We start from the raw sequence: 20,254 nt of genomic DNA, 5'->3' as shown, positions 1-20,254 counted from the left end.
AAGGCGGGACTAGCTGAAACACCATCAGCCGAGGTACTTGCCCAAGACTCCGTTACCGGTTGCCAATAGCCCCCATCGTACTGCGCGTTGGGCTCCAGCAAAGCGTAGCTATAGCCATGTTTTGTTTCTATCCAGAGTATTTCCTCCGTCCTTACAAGTATCAGCCAATTTATGAGTATATATGGAGGCTAGGGTAATTATTAACTTACCCATTTTGCCAGTTGATGTTCCTTTCCTTGGATATATGGACAATGTTTGTAATTATAATGGTTTCTAAATGCTTCTCTTCCCAGTCAGCTCCCCAATGTCCCAACCATGTGAAGTATTTGAAAGAGCTGCACAACGGCGTCACAAATCCAAATGCAATGATACCCCTCCACCAATATGCATCAGCACCTTGATGGGGGTATGCGTATTTGGTCCCTTTGAGAAACATGAAGCCGTCTAGAGCACAAGCAATCACTAGCAAACAACGTAAGGCAAACAAGGTAAAGTAAATAAGTTGCGTTTAGTAATTGAATTGTTTGCTCTTACCTTCCCCTTTGCAGAGCTCTTGAGGAGACTCAGGATCAAGGGTGATGAATTTGGGCTGAATCTTGTAACCCGCATATGGATTGACAAGAGCTTTGGACTGAGTGTTGGCCAACATGGTGTGTAAGACAAGTGTACGATAGGTAGTGGTGCGGGAAGCAAGGAACCAAAAAAAAACGCGAGGCCTTTTTAGACAACATGGTCACGTGATCTTTGTATTCAGCCTCGTGTGACGCGTTCTTTGTTTGTTCGTAAAACTCACCACCACGCATCATGACATCTTTTGTTTGCAATCAGCAGAGTAACTGGAGAAAATCAAACTGCTGGCAATCTCCTGCATCGGAAGGCGAACTGTTGGATCCGGAACGGGCTGTTGGTCACCTGGCGTCAAAGAGTGAGTTCATTGTACATTCATTCAATTACATTCATAATGTATCCCACTCCTAGATTGTGCAAGGATTCTCAGCGCTTTTGACTTTACGATTGATGGTGCGCCGGCTTCCATTGAGCCACTGCTGCAAGAAAAACGCTTTCAAGGCTTGAAAGTCACGGGAGCGGTCTCGAGCTTACTCGGGCAGGAAGGAATTTATGCTCAGGGGCTATGGTACGACAACAAAGGCCAATTTGATTGGGTTTGGGCACATATTGATAATGTGCTCAAATTGGAAGTACGCCATGACACAAGGTTTTGAGGCGGGTAAGTCAATGTTTATGAGTTAAAACAAATGTTTGGATCTCATTGGTTATTTACAGAGCTCAATGCATCTGGATGACTACTTACGTGGGGGAGTATGCAATGGGGTTCCCTCATAAATCCTACACCGAGTTTTGGAACGCCGCCCTGGCATATTTTGGAGCACCTTCAATAGGCCCACTATTGCAAGATGACTATTGCCCCGACTGGTGGCCAGCACAAAGTTCGGGAATTTGGCCGGGACTACTGCGTCCAGGAGAGGAGCAGTGTGTGTTGACATGGGAAGAAGAGCTTCAACAGATGACTGAACGTCTCAGCGTTGAGGCAGGTGCCAAGACAATCAATTTGAGCTGCTCCAGCGCTCACGGGAGCTCTGGCCAACTGGGACAGCCAGCGCACAATCTTTGCCAGCTGCGACCATGGAACTTGGCCTTTGATGGGGGAATCAAGGCCAAACGCAAGGAACCGTACAATGAAGTCACAAGCACCAACCCAAACACGTCCTCAGGTAGCAAGGGACGTAAACGTAAGCTAACCGGTTGGCCAAGGGCTTGAATTGGTGGAGGATGGTTGATGGGTGCCTGATACCGTGGGCGCTCTTGAACTTATGTATCTACGCTGATATGCAGTATAGGGTATAATATACGCAGTGCTCATTCCAAAACTTGTTGTAAGTAAAATGATCTACTCCCGTCAAAGCTATCAGTCACGCCACCAAAAGTGCAACCCTTTGAATCAAGGATTGGGGGTTACATGAAGCTACAAATAGCAACTTCATATTTCAATGAGAGATGAGAAGCAGACGCCTGTAATAGTACCCTGCGCTTGGTACGCCACTATGAGTAGATTGTAGTTGGGTGGACCTAGCATAGCTAAACCTCTGCTAAGTATTGCATCTAAGCTCTTTGCTTGCTATCTTCCGCAAGATCCCATATGTGTATGGCCAAACCAACCAACCAGCCAAACCAACCAACCAAACCAACCAAACCAAACCAAATGGGATAATTGCATTAGCAAGCTCAGGATATGCTGGCTTCCGTTCTTGTTCCCTCAGCTCATAACCTGTGCCCTGTAAGCCTGAGCTGTCTGGACTTGAATACACATTGTCTCAGCACAAATGAAGTTTATCAAAAGCAACTCTATTAGTCATCCGTTGATTACATTGCTTCTCATACCTTGTCTCCTATTTGCATTGAGTAGTCAACCTTGATAGCCTGTACCTGGAACCAGTTCAGCTTGCTAACAACTAGATGCTAATCAAAATACCATTGACCCAGCGTCTATGTTGTCTATATTAAAAGGCTTCAGTTGTGGCCTATAAGAGCGTGTCGAAGCAAAGGTCACTGGTGCCAGAACAGGCTGCTCCTAGCAATTGATGAACATTGGCAATGAAGACTAAACGGTCAAACTGGAAAGCCTCATGGGCAATACCATGAGCAGAGCGTGGTTCCAGCACCTGACCGGGGAGCACAGCCTCAGAGAAAATGGTAGTGGCCCAGTTGTATGTTTGAACCGGGTAGCCTTTTGGGCACCTTGTATATAGATTAAATAATCCATAAGCTTTCCTATAATATGAATTGTAGACCAAACATCTGGGAGAAGGGGTGTACTATACTATCAGCCTATTGCCATCTGGGCCTCTGCATCAGACGCTTTGTTAATTTCCTTTATGGCGCTTTATGCGCTGGCTAAGAGTTCTGTTTGGTGCGGTACGCTTGTATATAGTATTTGAATATGGGGTGGAAAGATGCATTAGTACATATGATGAAAAACCGAGGGTACAAAATATTATGAATGACATGTGAGATGGGTTGACTTGATAAACAAGCCACAACGACACTAGATTGTATAATGCCCATATAATTGATTTCACCTGAGTATTTACATCAGCCATTGCATATATAACAGAGCGCCAACGCAAAAATCACCAAATAGCTTTTGCCAAATAGCGCTTGCTCCAACCTGTAGCGGCCTGCACCACAGACAGGTTAATAACCACAAATGTGGCAGGTGGTGGCAAGATACTACCAGTTAACTGGGATAACCACCTGATTGGCGCGAGCGGGGAATGCAGGATTCACCATTGGTTTACCAGGTTGACCCATGATCATTGATAAGGGGACTTCACATGACTACGCTGATCATGTGACTGGGATGTTGTGACACGTGTGTTTTCACATTTTCCTCCCTACCTTGTTCACACCTACTTTGACATGTCTACTGGAATTCCCACACTGATTCAGGAGGTGTATTGCGGGAGCTCACTGACGGCGGAAACAGTGACTCTGGACCCTGAAGCCCCAAGGTCAAAGAAAAGTCAAAATGGTACGTGACTTTCTTGCGTTAAATAATTCATTTATGAAGTTCTGACTCTCAACACGCTCTTGCATCTGGTCTGTTCATTATTACCCCACTATAGAGGTGATTGTCCGTGCCTTGGATGGCTTTGTTTTTGTGAAGCATAACAAGTTGGTTTATCCTTGGTACCAAGACTTGACTCCTGAATGGTGGGAAGACGTACAGGCCTACGGGTACGTGACAGCGCTTGTGGGCCAGTTCAAGTTCTTTGTTTGGGCCGGGTTTATGGGCAAAGATTACTTGGACAAACATCTGGTATTCATGTGTATAAAAGACATTGTGGGGATGGTGAAGGAATCAAGCCCTCACTGGCAATCTGGGTAAGTCATTGTGCTAATTTGTCAACTGGATAGAACTCATGGTTGGGCAGCTTTGAGGAGATTCTGTGGCTGGAGTCAAAGGCCGGATATAGCTATGCGCTGATGGAGCCGGATGCAATTTATGATGAGGTCAGGTGGGCTGAAGTGATTCAAAGTTGGACAAATTTGCCGCCACCTCTAAGCCAGGAGGACCCGACGCTCCGCGAGGTGGACCGAGCCGGCCCACAGCCCCAGTGGTGGAAGGTCAGGGGCGGGAAGAGCACCTGGGAGTGGTTTACCAAATCAATCCGGGACGCAAAGGCAGGTGCAAAACGGAAAATAAACCAAGATAAGCAAACATCCTGGAAGCGCAAGAAGGGAGGAAAGCAGGCCACGCCTTCCCCATCTAAGAAAAGGGCAGTCAGCCAGGATGTCGAGTACAGCCCTGGAAAAGGTGACCAAACTGATGATGATGTAATCTTTGATCGCAGCAAGTTGCGACCGCGTAGATCGTTGGTTCAGTTTGCGGAGAGCCTACCAAGGTTCGATCCCCGGGATGACGAGGCAGAGGGAGCCAAGGTGGAAGCGCAGGAAAGGGAGAAAGGGAAGGAGGTAAGTAAGGATGAGGAGGACAGTGATGAGGAGGAAGAAGGACAAGAAGAGGGGGATGAGAAAGAGGACGAGGACAAGGAGGAAGCGGAAGACACGGAGAACAAGGAGGACGAGGAAGACGGGGAAGATGAGGAAGACGAGGAAGACGAGGATAAAGGACGGGAGAGGGGGGAGAAGGAGGGCCAAGTTGTGGCCATGGAGGTTGACGAGGCTGAGGTGGATGCTGAAGGGGAAGACAAAGTCAAGGACGGTAAGATACTTGTTTCTATTTTAGCATATTCAACAATTTTAAATTATTCGACACTAAAATTTTTATAACAGTTGCCATGTCAAGTCCGCCTGGCAAAGCTACTTCCTCCAAGAAAATTCCTGACCCAGAAGCAGGTAAGTCGAATTTGGCAAAGCGTTGAGAATTATGAACTAACGGATTGAAAGCTTCTCCTTTGTGTAAAGCATTGCCTGCCCCCGCGCAATTTGCGCGTACACCTGCTCCGGGGCCCAAGCTCACTCCTCCTCCTGCGTCTCCCTCTAATCCGGCGCCTTCCCCAGTCACCGCGCCTCCAGAAACTTTGGGGTCTACCCTCACTCCTGCTCCCGCACTTCCCCTTGCTCCCGTGCCTTCTCTTGTTGCCGCACCGGCTTGTACGTCTCCGCCTGCACCTTCCCAGGATCCAGCTTCTCCGGCTCTGGCTCTCCCTCCGGCTCCGGCTCCAACCCCGACTCCTGCCCCAGCCCCAGCCCCAACCCCCCCTCCAGCCCCGGCTCCTGCTCCTGCTCCTGCTCCTGCTCCTGCTCCTGCTCCTGCTCCTGCTCCTGCTCCTGCTCCTGCTCCTGCTCCTGCTCCTGCTCCTGCTCCTGCTCCTGCTCCTGCTCCTGCTCCTGCTCCTGCTCCTGCTCCGGCTCCTGCTCCTGCTCCTGCTCCGGCTCCTGCTCCGGCTCCTGGACCGGCGCCTGCGCCTGCGCCGCCATCTCCCATTCTTCCTGCATCTCCCGCCGGTCCCACGCCCCCTTCTCTTGAGCCTCCCTTGATCGCTGTGTCTTCAGCTTCTGTGCCCGCCGGCACACCACCTCCACCCCCTCCCCCTGCGTCTACGAACGCCTCTGTGCCTGCAACTGTCACTTCAGTTTCAGCACCTATTCCCCCTGCCGGCTCCCGCTTGATGCACAGTCAGTCCCAGATACATGTGAGTTCGATATGGACAATACAACGGGAAGGCAATAAGGAGCTATTTTCTTGTATATTCTGTTTTTTTTTTGTGAATTATGAGGACTTGTTTTAATATAAAACGGTCCTATATGAATACATATATTACCTCCTGTTGCGGAAAAAAGCAATCCATGTAGCTGAAATTTATCAAACATATGGTAGGCTACAAATATAATATCATAGATCGGGGAGTACATACATGTCATCATAGTAAGTAAATGAGTAGTTGCCTGTTTTGAAATGACCAGCCTGCTTTAAGCCTTGAAGTCCATTCCACAATGTCCAAGTCAACTTGCTTCATTTTTGTGAATCCAGTCTTGGGAAAGCTCCTGGCAACAAATTTGGTTAACCCAAGTGATAAGTATAATGACTGAAAATGCGGAGTACGCGCTAAGGCTAAGAGCCACCTGGAATAGCGGGACTGTCAGAAACTAATTGTTGGTCGTGAGTAATTTTCTCAGACGTGTAACCCACTTCCCTCCTCAGGATTTTTCATCAGGGAGCTTTTCCCAATACATATTGGTGGTATTGGGGTGTCAACTGTTGGTTGATTAACCATCATTATCTTTCTGCCGTGGCCAACAATGGAAGATACTGTGCTATGACCAATAAGCGCTTTAGACCTGTTGGGTATCGGAGTCAAAAATGGATGAGAGTTATCTGTATTAGTCAATAAAAACTATAAATGAATATTCTGAGATATATTTGGAGGTCTACATTGTCCAGCGCAAGACCTTATGAGTCGGTATAAAAGACAATAGAGCATTTGCATGTACCCAACTTGTTGTTTTGAGGCTTTGTTTTATCAGTAAGTGCTTTATGCAAGCTACAAGAGAATGATGGCTTTCTCCAAATGTCCGATTGTTTATTGAGAAATAAAACATCGCTTTCTATGTTGGAGATGAGCCACATAAATGTACTATTGACAAACATACGGGCAATACTAGGGGCTCCTCCCATTATAGCCCTGTCCTTCCAATTGCGTGTTGCTGCATATAACCTTCCAGAGTCATAAAAGGTTGGATATGAATACATAAATTTGCTGTTTATGGTACGTTCATAATTTCTCATATGCTGATGCTATCGCTTTCTGATTGGGATATCATGAAATCCCCTATGTTGCTGCTTAGAATCTGGGGTCTTGTAAAAGAAATGCTCAACGAATCTCTCACACGTAAATGGCAGAAGTTTACAGAGTTGATAAAACCACCAGTAGTGAACCCAATGCATGAAGGATTGATACAATAAAGCATTGCCCATTACAATAGGGTTTTAGCCTGTCATTTTGCGTAAGTCATACACCATCCCCTGTGGTACTGGCTCACTTGATGAGTTACTAAACTAATACAAAACCAACCCAAGTGTAAACTAAATATCATAAAGCGTCTACAACTCAAAGTCTTAATCCTGGTTCGAAGATAAATAATATTGTTTCAAACGGAGTAGGGTATTTTGAACAAGCAATGACTGAGTTCAAGAAGTCGAAGATCATATCAATCAAAGGCTGGTGTATCAAGTGTAATCATGACACTTTAGCTACAGGTCTGGGCTACGAGTCAGCTGGGCCTGTTATCATGAAGAACAAAAAGGCTTCCACGCACTACCACCAATATGAGGGTATTACATTAGTGATCACCAGCGCGAATTAACCTAGGGTTGCGAATCATCCAAGGCCCTCCTTTCAATGGTCCTACTTGTTGCGCAGATTTAGGCACGTTGCTGACCCCGGTTGACCACAAGTGGTTCTTGCCCGTGCCTATGGGTAACCAAGCCCAGTGTGCTGAGACATATCGTCTAGCGTCTTGAACCATCTGCGCTCGACTTGACTCAGGAAGGGCTAGCTGCATGGTGCAAAACTCTACCACCACTCCCAAATTCGAAACACCTTGTCGCCTTTCAAGGTTCCCGGTGCTGCCTTGAATGAGCGGAAAGAGATGAGCCACGGTGGCATCCCACTTGCTGAGATCAGCAGGAAACAAGTAGTACGATTCAAACGCTCTTGTGAGATTCTCCATGCTGGTGAAGAAGTCATGCGTTACTCCAGCAAGCTCGTCGCTGCCAAGTTGGCACCAAGACTCACGCGCTTGTGAGCGGTTAGGAGCCTTGTTCATGATCTGGATTGGATAATTGCTGATAATGTCCCAAAGCATATTCTTGAACGGTGAAGCGCTCTCTTGCTCTGCCTGATCTTCTTCTTCTTCTGATGAGTACGTATCCTGATCTTGAGCATAATCGGGACCAGCAAGCGGGTTCGCTGTGTCATGGGTACTCCGGATCGTAACTAGTCTCTGCTTGTTTGATATTGGAGCCGCGCTTGAATTCTGCGCGCCGCTTTCCCAAGGGCGAGGGTCTTCATCGCGCGGTCGCTTTCGGAGATTCACTCCCACAATCTTGTTGAAAGCCATGATACTGCTCAACAATTGACCTTGAGGCCCAAGTAAGTAGAGAATGGTTGCCTGGTCGAGGACTCGCTGCCTAGAAACACGCGGCTGTTTGTTTTTCTCAAAATGAATCTTGGGGAGAAACAGGGCGCCCAGCTTGCGCGTGGGAACCAATTCGTTCCCCCTCATTTCTTTAACGCAGGCTGCATCATGAACCTGGTCCCAAGTCCCCCCAGAGGCTGGACGGTTCACCAGTGCATTCATCATGTATTCCATGATGATGAGCAATGTCCCAGCCACGGCAAGCCGGTTGAGGGTAAACGTACGCCGAGCGTCCATCCATTGGCACATAACGCTTTTCATGGACGCAAGCCGGCAACGTTTCCAGTGCCTGCCAACAGATGAGTATTACTTCCACAGGGATGAGCAGAATACGTGCTTACCAGAACACATCACGGTCTAAAACATAGACACACCTCCGGAGCAGCTCATCCGGTATTCTCAAATGACAGGTGGGATAGCTCTCATACTCTACACGAGTCTCAATACGTAAGGCTACACCATGGTTGCAAGCCGAGTTCTCAAAGCTAGACATCAACCCGTTGATATGCGTGCTGAGCTCTTGATCCCATGACTCAAGCATTCGGATGGCGCTGGTTCGCTGTGCGTTCTGAGCTAGCGCAATGTTGTAGGTATTGCTTTTGTCGGTGGTGTAGATTTGCGCATAAGTGATACCGGTGTCTCCTGCTAGCCTACGGGGGATGGTCAAGCGACCGCCGGCAAGAGCGTTCAAGTGGGCAACTTCGTCCTTCTGGTAATGATTTCCTTGACCGCTAACGAGCTCTTCACAGCTTTCAAATGCTAAGCCGGTATAGTGTTGAAATAGAAGGGAGTGCATATCCGCATCCGCAAAGGTACACTCCGATGGATCGTCCGGATTTGGCGAGATGGTGATCCGGGTGGCAATGTCGATGAACCACATACCAGGCTCAAATAGAGTGGTATTGAAATGGCTGAGTATACCTTCGACAGCTTTCACCCTTGGGCTTTCTTGATCAACCTCAATTTCAACATCTGGAGACCATGTAAGCTTTGTTAGTGAGAAAATGGGACTCTGATAGCTATTCATGCATACCTTCATCATCACCCGTAGGCTCATTAAGCACAGTCACGGGGGGGACCTCTGGAGGGGGATGAACGCTGCACTCCCGATTCTTCACTCCTCTGAGCTTGTAGGACAAGAAAAAGTACCTGGCCCAGCGCAGCTTCTCAGTCTCCTGGATCATGGCTCTGGCGCAATCCAACCAATCCTGAATATACTCGACATGAATGTCTCGACCAGTTTGCTGCGCCACGCCTCCACGCATGTCTTGACTCTCGCCTTGCTGGTTTTGATACTCTTTTCGCTTGGACTTGTGGCTTTGACTTCTGAACTTCTTGTCCTCATAGGTGCCAGGCCATTCTCGTACTAAATCCTCCGGGAGGGTTTGAAGAGCTGCTGGATGAAACGCCAAGTCGTAGAGCTGAGCCATTTGGGAGTCACCCAGGTACATGTTGTTACCGGTTGATCCCAAAAGCGGGAAGTGCAAGCGGAACATTCCATTATCTCCCAAATCCAAGAATCGAATGTTGGGCACTTTGTGTATATGCATGTCCTAAATCAAAGCAAAACATGGTGAGTGGTATGCTAATGATAATGAGTGTATGTGGGGATTGCTTACTAAAGTACGGTCATCCATCAATACTTTGACTGGCCCAATATGGAGGTCAGAGGTAAGAGTATACGATTTGCTTCTCATCATGTAATACTTGACAGTCTTGAGAGTGGGTACAGGAATCAAAGGCATGTTCTTGGAAAGACGCCAATCATTGAGTCAACATCCGCAAGTTGATGGACAGTTTGGTTATTCAGCGGGCGGCAATCGTTGAAGGTAATTTGAGCGCGTCGCAGCCTCCTTGACTCTGGATCATAGAAATGGCTACACAAGCCAAACGCATCTCGGAGCTCAGGCGTTGACTCACGGTCCAAGCGAAGCCAAATGCCAGCCACTCCCTAAGCGTCACCAGCTTGATCTCGGGTAAGTTCTTGTCGATCTGCTCCCTTTTATCAGTTTCAAAGGTTGCCTCGTCCTCGGTATAGTTTGGAGATGAATAGCGCGAAGACATGGTTGAGAAAAGCAGAAGGTACAAAGATCAAGAGGAGAGAAGTTGGCTTCAAGGTAAAACCCGTTAGTTAGATGGTCTTCTGTGAGCTTCAGAGTACTTATAATCAATCAAACCAAAATCAGATGAACAACCGCACAAATAACGTTATTGGTCAAAAGGAATTTACCAAGACTGATTGTCATATCCACGGCCTCAGGTACAGACATAAGAGCAGTCAGCCATGCGAAATCCTGATTGATTAAGCCATGATACCGTATCACTTGTCGCCATGAAATACATGGCGAATCTCATGTCAAACCAAGATCAGTATTGATTGCATGTCCCCGCACTGCTGATCACATGTTGCGTCAAGGTTGTGTGATTGCTCATAATGGTCTGCGCATGGATATCATTTACCAGGGTTGGGTGTGTCTGTCTTGCGTTTCCGTACTCAATAGGCTGTGTTTCACTACCGGACTGCGGAACTCAACAAAAGAGACTGTTTAATTTGAGCTGCCATAGTGCCTGTTCTAGAATGTGCCTGTCAAATGTTGGCACCAGCGGTGCGCCACAACCCTTAAGACCAGTACCTTAGGTCTTGACGCAAGCCTTTCAACAATGGAACTATTGAACCCAATATTGCACTTTTTTCTGCAAGCACTGCTGATAAAGTATTTGCGTGCAAGCGTCCAGCATGACGTGAGCAGCATTTCTCTAATTCTGGAAAGGTGAGTAACGAAGTTAGAAAGGAAACATTGGATCTTAATAAGGTGACAAACCTTATTCCGCCACATGATAGAATTGATTAAAAACAAAATGAATTCTTGAAACCGACAATTGAGCGAACATCCACGGTTGTTGTTCATCAAGCCTTCAAAAGAAAAGAACATATTTTATACATGATTCCAAGGCACGGGGAATCGTTCCAAGATGATCCAAGCCTTGCACTGAAACTTAATTTACCCCCGCATTTATCTTAGCTCAAACAATCTGCAATCTGACTGTCATCAGTTAATTTTGGCTGTGGGGGTTCCCACTTGAGAGAATCAAATGTAGATACGGACAGCCAAAGATTGAATACGGCTGAGATGCCTAATATGGGTAATGCCTTAGCTAAAAACTGCTTCCTTTAACGGTATTGATTGGCTTGGCATGACAGCGAGCTTTGAGGATCCAGCAGACAAAGTCTGAGACAAGGTAGCACTTTCTTATGATCGCCATGAGACATGTGATTGTAATCCTGGAGGCCATGATACAAAAGAACCAATGCTCGCAGGTAGCAATACCCCCAAACGTGATCTTTGCAGTCCCAGCTACTACTTGAGCTACTTAGCAGTCTATCACCACTATCTCACATTTATCCTTTTCATCACACTTAGATCCTCACCATGCCTTTGACTCCCGTTGCCCACTCCGTTCTCTACCTGTTCGAAGCTGCTGCTATGAACGAGTCACACCCGTTAACCTGCCCTCCCTGGACAAGCAACGTGTGGAGGGAGCTTTTTGGGCTGTTTCCTCTAAAGGGTAGTGAGGACTATTACGATGCTGAGATTGATGTAGTTGGCGACAGTGACCCGCAGTTGGATTCAAGCAAGGAACTGGGCCTCACCATGCCCGAGTCTTCAATCGCCTCGATCACCGAAAATCGCCGGAAGGCACTTGGGCTCCATGAGCGTCAGGCTGCAGAACGCTTCCTGCAATATTTCTGGGATACCTGGAAGGCGGATTATGTGAGGAAGATACCAATCCGCGAGACAATCAAGTCCACTACTCGAGGCGAGAAAGGTGGCCCGGACCCTTATGGGTATGCTGCGTATCGCAACCTGGTATTGGCTGCAATCAACAGGAAGGGCGGCGTCATGAATCAAGTGGAGGAGACTTTGGGAAAGATTGGGGCTACTCCTGCCGATCTCTGGAAGGATGACAGAAGCTTAAACAGGGTGAGTTTTACATGACCGAGTACGTCTCAGTATTTGACCACAATCATACACGCAGGAACGTCCAGCTACCAAACGTGTGCTTGAGCATCAGGTGCCTATAGCTGACACCCATGCAAGGCTAGAAGAACGAGATGTGCAAGCAGCTTTGGCTCGAGCCCTATTTGGCGATGCAGGGGTCAGCAGTCGTGGGACTGTTGTCCCAGAGCTGATCCCTACAATTCGTTGCTTTGCACAGCGCAAGTATGAGAACCTTGCGCGGAGCTTAAAGCGTAAGGTAACCACATCATGTGCTAGAATGCAAAAGGTCGACAGCAAACTGGAAGGTAAGCAAGCCAAGCTTCACGAAAAACGCCAAGCTAATGGATTGTTATAATAGATGCTCAAAGGCTCAGATCCCCCAAGGCATTGCGTGACGCAACAAGGGCTTTGACTGATTGGCGGAAGATAGCAATAGGGACAAAGGAGGTTGATGAGCTTCACTTCCTGTCCAGGGAACGTACGCTGAAGCAGTTATGGTCGAGTCTTGGGTTTGGAAGTCTTGAGGATGATCTGAGTGAGTACCAACCAGCCTGTGTTTAAGTTATTTGCTTATAGGAACTCTTGAACCAGCGGCGTCAAAATCTAAAAGCAAGTCAACTCAAGATGGTCCAAGCGAAGAAGAAATGCAGGCTGCCTATGCTTACTATGTTGAGGAGTACTGCTATGGAGTTGGCTGTCTTGACGAGTCCGAACTTCCTATCCCTACAGTTGGTGTCTCTGGTCTCCACAGTTTGGTGGATGGGTGCAAGGATATTGGGGTATCGCATCTCAAGTCCTTGTCCACGGAGGCTTTGTGGGCCCAGCTAGGACTGCCAGGTGTGGATCAGTTCCCGTTTGCAGAGCCTGGCACTGGTGAAAGCGCCAAAGACATGGCTCCACTGGCCAAAACTCGTGCGGTGCCGTTTTGGCATCAAGTTGTAGGCACTCTCAGAATCTTGGAAGGCGCTTTCACACAGAGAGTGGGCGATTGCGCCCAACCAACTTTACTGTGCGACAATGTTGGACTTGGAAAGACGGTGCAAATCATTGGGGTCATTAGCATGATCCAACATTACTATAAGCAACAGGAACTGCCAGCCAAAGAGCGTCTTGCAACACCCATGTTTATCCAAGGTGAGTGGCGTTTGTGTGGCTGATGTGCTGTTTGGTTGACTCTGACTCTGTGACCTGTAGAGCGAAGCTCGCCATACTTTGCAGGCCAAAAGACCATACCAAATTTGCCATCAATTGTCATTACTCCGCGGACACTTGGCAATCAATGGATGGAGCAATGGAAGAAGTTTACCCAGCTTGGTAGTTTTGTTCCTGTCCGGTACTCAGTTGAGAGCGGCACCCTTGAGAGCTTCTGCAGTGACCCAACAGGTCCATACCGCGCTGCAGCTGGACGAGACTTGGAGCATGCAGGGCGAGTGGTTATCATTGCAGACCTATCGGTAAGTGTACATTCATTGACTATGCTGGTAGAACTATTAAATAAATCCGGTGACCTTATCAGGCTATTGCAAAGGAAGCAAAACGGTGCTTACAGCTCCCTCCTGCATTCAAGGGTAAAGATGCAAGGGAGTACGAAGCTAAGGGCGAGACACCTGCTTTCAAGGCAGGGATCAGCAATGCAGGCTCACTCTTTGGAATGCGCTTTCGGGTGGCAGCTGTGGACGAGATACACAATCTCCGAAACAGCAGTCACACTCAACGAGGGGTTCAGCTCATTACTCAGTCCTCGTCCTTGGTGATTGGAGCAACCGCCACACCATTGTTTACATCGCTCAAAGTAAGTCATTTGACTATGTTATACACCAGCGCATCATTGACATTACATTACGCCTGTGCGTACTAGTGCCTGCTTGCTCTTGGACGGAACCTGCGCTACCAGCCATTGCTTGGTGAGCAAGGAGTTCAGGTCTGGAACGAGATGCAGGAAATGCTGTCAACTGGTAATGAAAGTTGGAGGCTTACAAGCACAGCGGTAATTCAAGCCACAGTAGAAAGGGAGCTTCAAGCGGCACTTTTACTTGCCAAAATTCCCTTGTACGACCCCCGCGCTGCTAAGATCAAGGAAGAACTGGAAAGCAAGTACCAGGCTGAGGACCAGCGGAGCATCCTCCATATGATTCATGTCTCAAAGCAGCCACTAAACATGTTGCGCTTGCTTCTTCTCCCCATCATGATTCGTCGCACAAATGAGTCCTTAGACTATTTGGGCAGACGAATCTTGGATCTCCCGTTTGTACAGAAGTTCATTGCTTGGGCACCCATGAATGAAGAAGAGAAGGAAATGCAACGGGTCATCAATCAAGAGCACACACAGCAGAAGAGCAAAAAGTATGTCTCACCCTTTTTTGCCTTTCTCTCAGATATAATCTCCTGTCTCCGTATTCTATCACACAACAACTGACTTTGTTGATGATTTATAACAGAACAAAACTGGCGCAAAAGGCTAAGGCTGCCAAGAGACAAAAAAGAAAGCGAGCGCAGGACAATGTGGGTGACGATGAGGATGAGGATGTAGATGAGAATGCATGGAATGGGTCTCAGGCACAGGGGGAGGTGGAACGGAGCGATTGCAAGAATGTCAGGTGGCATGTGAGTCAAATTTGCTTTCCCATATAAGCTGATTACACCAACACTTACAAATCTCAAATCAGAACTTCCTGATAGAACAGAAGTTTGCTGGCATGCTGGCTAAGCTGGGAGCGCTACGGCTGGAAGAGCAGGCTCAGGAGCTTGATCGTGGTACCTTGACAAACAAAGTCACCGACGACTGGACAGTGGAGAATCTGCCCCAGAAGATGTCCACAAGGATGCAATGTGTCATGGGATTGATTGAGTGGTTCTGGATTGGCAACCCCAAGCCCGTTGCATTGCTTGAGGATGGTACGCTAGATAAAGCAAGGCTTGTGCAAGAACCTTTGCCCAGCAAGAAGCCGCGGAAGTTTCTCATATACGTGGAATTTCAGCAGCACCAAGCACTCATTGCAAAGGTCAGTGCTCTTATTTCTTGCAAGTGATTTGTAGCTTCACGTTTGATGACTGAAAATTATATCAGATGCTCACTCTCAAAGAAAAAGACTATGTGACGTACAACGGCTCTATGGCTACCACCAAGCGTCAACGGTCTGTTGAGAAGTTTGCCAACGACCCATCATGCCGAATCATGATCATCAGCAATGTAGGCTCAGCTGGTCTCAACTTGGTGGAAGCCTCAGTTGTGATCATCGTAGTATGTATGGCTCAATGTTTGCATCACTCAGTTTGTCTAACAATTTTCCCATCTGCAGAGCAGTGTTTGGTCTGGGCTTGAGCTTGACCAAATCATGGGTCGCGTTGATCGCCCTGGGCAGCTGCGAGATGTAGCTGTATACAACATCATGGCGCCAGAGGGAATTGATCTGGCCCTGAATGTTTACGCAGATAGTAAGGCACAGCTCTCTAACCATTTCCTGAGCTCGCAAAGAACCTTGCAAACTGTGTACTTGGAAATTGCTCAGCCACACTCCAATGATCACGATGAGCTTGACTTGGAGGAGATCCCTGCAGTCCCTTCAACAAAGGGTACAAAACCATCCACTTCCAAAGCTGGGCCACGCAAGAGAAAAAGCCAAAATGAACAATACTCTCAAGATGCAAATGCTGTTCAAAAGCTAGCCCTAGCCAAGGCACTGGGATCGCAGGTTTCTGGTGCTCCCTCAAGCAATTGTACGTTGCTCCAGCCTAGATAAAGTTTGACCATTGCTGATCAGGAGCAACGTATTCTGACAGTAGTCCCTACAACACAGAGCATGCAACCTCTTCCAACATTATCAACAGGAAGCACAGAACAGACTGATGAGTTGTTGAGTAAGTTCTTCTTGGATATTGATTGCGGAGTGCAAAGAGAATATTAACGTTGTGAAGTATCCCAGGGTGTACCTACCACTACACCAAATGCCATTGGTGGCCGGACAATGGTGGCCAGTAGTCAACAAAAGACTAAGTTCCATGCAAAAAAGGCAAGACTTGGTCACTCTTCTTCTGACCCGTCATTGGTGGCTGCGGCAACAGCACAGCCAAGTCAGCCTTTATCTGCGACAGGTATGGATTCATTTAAACACATTTTCTGCCAAGGTTGACACACGTTATCTGTTCAAGGGCCAATATTGGCGCCAGCCAAGAAGCGCACAGCACCGTCCATGGATCCACCAAGCAGCATGCCAACACGTACAGATCCAGCTGCCAGTGGTAGCTCTTCAAGACAAGCACCAATTGTTCCCAGGCCATCTGGAAGTGCGCAGCCAAGAGCAGCTACTGCTACACCGGAGCAGCTGTTGCAATTACAGCCTGGGTCTAGCTCCACAGCACCTACTACATCTGGGCACTCAGTAGTCACAGGAGGTGGAAGCTCACAGAGGAAGGTGTTCCGTCTGAAAGCATCAAAACTCTCAGCTAGTAATCACTCTGTTGACGCAAAAAAGTAACAATTTGAAAATCTGTATAGCAATTCACTGGCAAGTGCTTAATAATATTATATTGTATAACAAGCCATAGGGCCCCCTTTAGAAAGACATAGAATGGGTGTCTTTCCATAAGGATTTTAGAAATAATTGGTCTCCTAAAATGGTCTGCTGGGATGGCTTGGAATTGGCCCGCACACAGGAGGCTGTGCAAGCTTGGTCCAACAAGTAGACCTGTCCAAAATGTCTTTCTGTAAGCCATGGCCCATGCAAATAGAAATTGCGTTCTAAAAGTAAATTTTTAATTGAATTTAATTTTACTCCTGTACCAAGTCCGCCCCAATTATCCAGTGTATGTGGGCATATGTTATCATACGTCATATATGAAGCTACAAAAGTATACAAAGGGCTGTATAACAGCTCAAGGATATAATTGAATAACTTGGTACAATGAACTCCCTTAAATGCTTTGACTATGAAGAGGACACTTGGGCTCAAGAGGCGCATTGGCGTGGCCCTTGCCTTTCTGCAAGGGCCTGGGGTTGGATCATGCGTTCTCAGCAGGCATATTGAAGCGGTGAGTGGGGAGCAAGTTTGTACAGGTGGGAGAGCGCAGAGGACTGAGCACAGAGGAGGCTGCTTTTTGTTTGCACCACCCCTACCCCCTGTCTCTAATATATTGTAATTACTGTTGGAATATATGCAGTCACTGCAAAGCGCCAAACTACCAATTTGGTTACAAATCTTCAGGGCCTTATCTTATCAGCTTGATCTTGTTCCATTCTAAAGCTTGATACGTGCTTTACAAAATAAAAGGGGGAGATACCCCCCCTCTCTAAAAAAAGATTTTAGATGTTTAAAACCCCCCCTCCAATATCCAAATCTGCGTCCAAGCGCATTCCACACCAAGTTCCACGGTGTGATCTGCATCTGGACTGGGCCTCATTTCTAAACTGACTTTTAGAACGTCCGGGACATTCTAAAATTGTTACAGAAAGGCAGCCAATGGGTACGTTTCTGTAAGGATTTCTTCTAAATTTGTTGTCCTAAATTGTTCTGTCAGGACGGGACAGACTTGGCCCGCACGGCGGAGGCTGTGCTAGCGCTTGGACTTCATGTATTGCCTTTCTGTAAGGAATGGTCCATGTAAAATAGACTTTACTTATAAAATCATAATTGAAATATTGATTCTATGCATGGGACCTAATACAAACACCTCTTGGGCCATTGAAGTTGTACACTAGCTCGCAAAAATATTGCAACACGTGACCTCACACACTTGCAATGGCCGCGACGCACGACTTTGCGGGTTTTGTGCTTAGGTCCAATAATAAAAGTTGTCCGTATAGTAGTATCGCAGCTCGTTATGTATTTTGAAGCACTTCTACCGCTATTCTAATAAGATATGGGCGATACAATTTCTAAGGTGTTGCATTTATTTTGCTGATTACCAAGCAAAACACACGACCCCCCAACAACATCCACGTTTGCTCCTTGCAAACACCTAAATTCCTTGGGATTTTTTTATTATCTACTTCTCTTCTGATGGCCCCTCACCTCTTGCCCAAAACTCGAGCCCAAATTGTCGCTCTTCGTGAGAATGGGGCTTCTATTTACAAAATTGCCCATCAATTCCTCCAGCTTCACAATATCCGTATTCACCCCTCAACAATCAGCCGCATCTGCAAGCGTTATTGTAAAACGCGTAGTTTCTACTCAAGTAACTCCAAGGCTGGTCGCCCACGCGTTTTGAAGCATGCAGATGCGCGATTTGCCATGCTTCAGATGGCTCGCACTCGGGGGTCAAGCGTGGCAAAGATCCAACGGGAATATTTCCCGGAAGTTTCCGCCGATACAGTCCGGCGTTGCCTCCGCAAACTTGGTATTTATGCTTATGCTCGCCGTCGTGTCCCCTTCCTCAATTCTCGTCACCGACGGGGCCGTTTGGCATGGGCTACAGACCATGCAGCCTGGTTGGAACGTGATTGGCGCCGGGTCATATTCTCTGATGAATCAAAATTCAACCTTTTTGGGTCAGACGGCCGCCGTTATGTTTGGAGACGTCAAGGGCAAGAGTACGACCCCCGTTACACTCAAAAAATGGTCGAACACGGCGGGGGAAGTGTGATGGTATGGGGGTGCATCACCCGGAATGGTCCCGGGCGTCTTCATCTCATTGAGGGCCGCATGACGGCTCGCGTATACACCCAGATACTTGAAGAGGAACTTCTTGGGACCCTTGCCAACTACCACCTCTCAAAACGCAGTGTTCTCTTTCAACATGACAACGATCCCAAGCACACTGCCAAACACACAACCAAATGGCTTGCCAACAAATCACTTTTGACCTTCCCCTGGCCCTCCAATAGCCCCGATATGAACATAATTGAACATGTCTGGGACTATTTGGATCGTCAGGTGCACTTACGCAGCCCACCCCCTCAAAATACAAAGGAGTTGTACACTATGCTCAAGGAGGAGTGGAATTGCATCCCCATGGATTTCATTAATCAATTGTATGATTCTATGCCTCGTAGGTTAGATGAGCTTATTGTTGCAAAAGGTGGAAACACACATTATTAATTTCTATATGTTTTTGAGCCTGTTTATATAGTGTGTTTTGGTGTAACGAATCTATCTTGCTTGAGGTAGCGCTAATCCAACAGGAATTTGCAAAATAAATGCAACACCTGAAAACTTGTGTAACCCATATCTTTACAACATGGCCACCGAATGACTTCAAACTTTGCGGTTACGTCCGTAAGTTCTAGTAAAATATATTTATTATTGGACCTAAGCACAAAACCCGCTAAGTCGTGCGTCGCGGCCATTGCAAGTGCGTGAGGTCACGTGTTGCAATATTTTTGCGAGCTAGTGTATATATATGTAGTACATCCACCTTGCTTGGTGCGGAAGTCAAGGGTGGCTTAGATGGAGTGGAGGCACAATCTTTGCCTTTCCGGCCGCAAGTTGCATTGGAGATAGACAAAGGACTTATGCTAGACATTGCAGCCAAACATATGTGATAGTTGGTTGGAGCAATAGGGGTGCTTGCTATTTGTTGACAATGGCCCCTATCCCGTGTCTTAGACAATAAATAATGATTATTTGACAAATATATACAATTGCCTTAAGTCAGCAACATCCCAATAAGGTAAGAGATTGGCGGGATGTTATCTTATCAGCGCAATCAAGTGTTATCTCATAGCTAAATAGATACTTAATAAATAGCAGGGGGGAGGGGGTTGACCCCTGCTGAATAGGTGGTCCAGATATCTAGAACACCCCTCCTTCAGCATCTAGATCTGTATCCAACACATTTCACATTGAGTTCCATGGTGCACACTGCATCCGGGCTGGGCCTCACCTCTAAATGAGCACTTTAGAGAGGCTCAACCATTCTAAATCCCTTACAGAAACGTACCCAATGTAATAGAATGGGTGCGTTTCCATAAGAATTTCTTCTAAATTCCTTGTCCTAAATTGGTCCGTTGGGACAGGACGGATTTGGCCCGTACGGCAGCAGCTGTGCTAGGCTGTAGTGTTGCATCTGAGGCCAAGGGTGGGCAATTTGCACTCGGCTTACCTTGCAGAATAAGGTTCACAAGCTGGGATCAG

At 47.2% G+C, this 20,254-nt stretch overlaps 4 protein-coding genes across 4 annotated transcripts; 3 read left to right on the top strand and 1 right to left on the bottom strand.

The window, feature by feature from the left end:
* Positions 1–804: 804 nt before the first annotated feature.
* On the top strand, positions 805–6,153 carry RhiXN_11260 (uncharacterized protein; the record flags this gene model as incomplete). Its single annotated transcript, XM_043331075.1, has 9 exons — positions 805–925; positions 979–1,216; positions 1,285–1,751; positions 3,506–3,550; positions 3,645–3,903; positions 3,954–4,744; positions 4,816–4,878; positions 4,930–5,678; positions 6,151–6,153. The coding sequence occupies 9 exons, from the start codon at positions 805–807 to the stop codon at positions 6,151–6,153; spliced, it is 2,736 nt and encodes a 911-aa protein (XP_043186420.1).
* A 1,173-nt stretch (positions 6,154–7,326) lies between these two features.
* RhiXN_11259 (DEAD (Asp-Glu-Ala-Asp) box polypeptide 58) lies at positions 7,327–10,248 on the bottom strand (the record flags this gene model as incomplete). Its single annotated transcript, XM_043331074.1, has 5 exons — positions 7,327–8,473; positions 8,526–9,156; positions 9,218–9,737; positions 9,804–9,932; positions 10,105–10,248. The coding sequence occupies 5 exons, from the start codon at positions 10,246–10,248 to the stop codon at positions 7,327–7,329; spliced, it is 2,571 nt and encodes an 856-aa protein (XP_043186419.1).
* Positions 10,249–11,615: 1,367 nt separating this feature from the next.
* On the top strand, positions 11,616–16,660 carry RhiXN_11258 (SNF2 family amino-terminal protein; the record flags this gene model as incomplete). Its single annotated transcript, XM_043331073.1, has 14 exons — positions 11,616–12,167; positions 12,223–12,490; positions 12,544–12,720; positions 12,777–13,319; positions 13,380–13,639; positions 13,702–13,977; positions 14,044–14,528; positions 14,624–14,789; positions 14,852–15,187; positions 15,253–15,426; positions 15,485–15,902; positions 15,966–16,043; positions 16,101–16,277; positions 16,335–16,660. The coding sequence occupies 14 exons, from the start codon at positions 11,616–11,618 to the stop codon at positions 16,658–16,660; spliced, it is 4,236 nt and encodes a 1,411-aa protein (XP_043186418.1).
* A 1,521-nt stretch (positions 16,661–18,181) lies between these two features.
* RhiXN_11257 (Transposable element Tcb2 transposase) lies at positions 18,182–19,219 on the top strand (the record flags this gene model as incomplete). The annotated part of the gene is made up of 1 exon (XM_043331072.1): positions 18,182–19,219. One exon carries the CDS (start codon positions 18,182–18,184, stop codon positions 19,217–19,219), a length of 1,038 nt encoding a protein of 345 aa, XP_043186417.1.
* Between the last annotated feature and the right edge of the window lie 1,035 nt (positions 19,220–20,254).

The sequence above is a fragment of the Rhizoctonia solani genome, chromosome 14 (genome assembly GCF_016906535.1).
Source record: "Rhizoctonia solani chromosome 14, complete sequence".
Taxonomy (NCBI): domain Eukaryota; kingdom Fungi; phylum Basidiomycota; class Agaricomycetes; order Cantharellales; family Ceratobasidiaceae; genus Rhizoctonia; species Rhizoctonia solani.
This window is presented reverse-complemented; position numbering and strand designations above follow the sequence as displayed.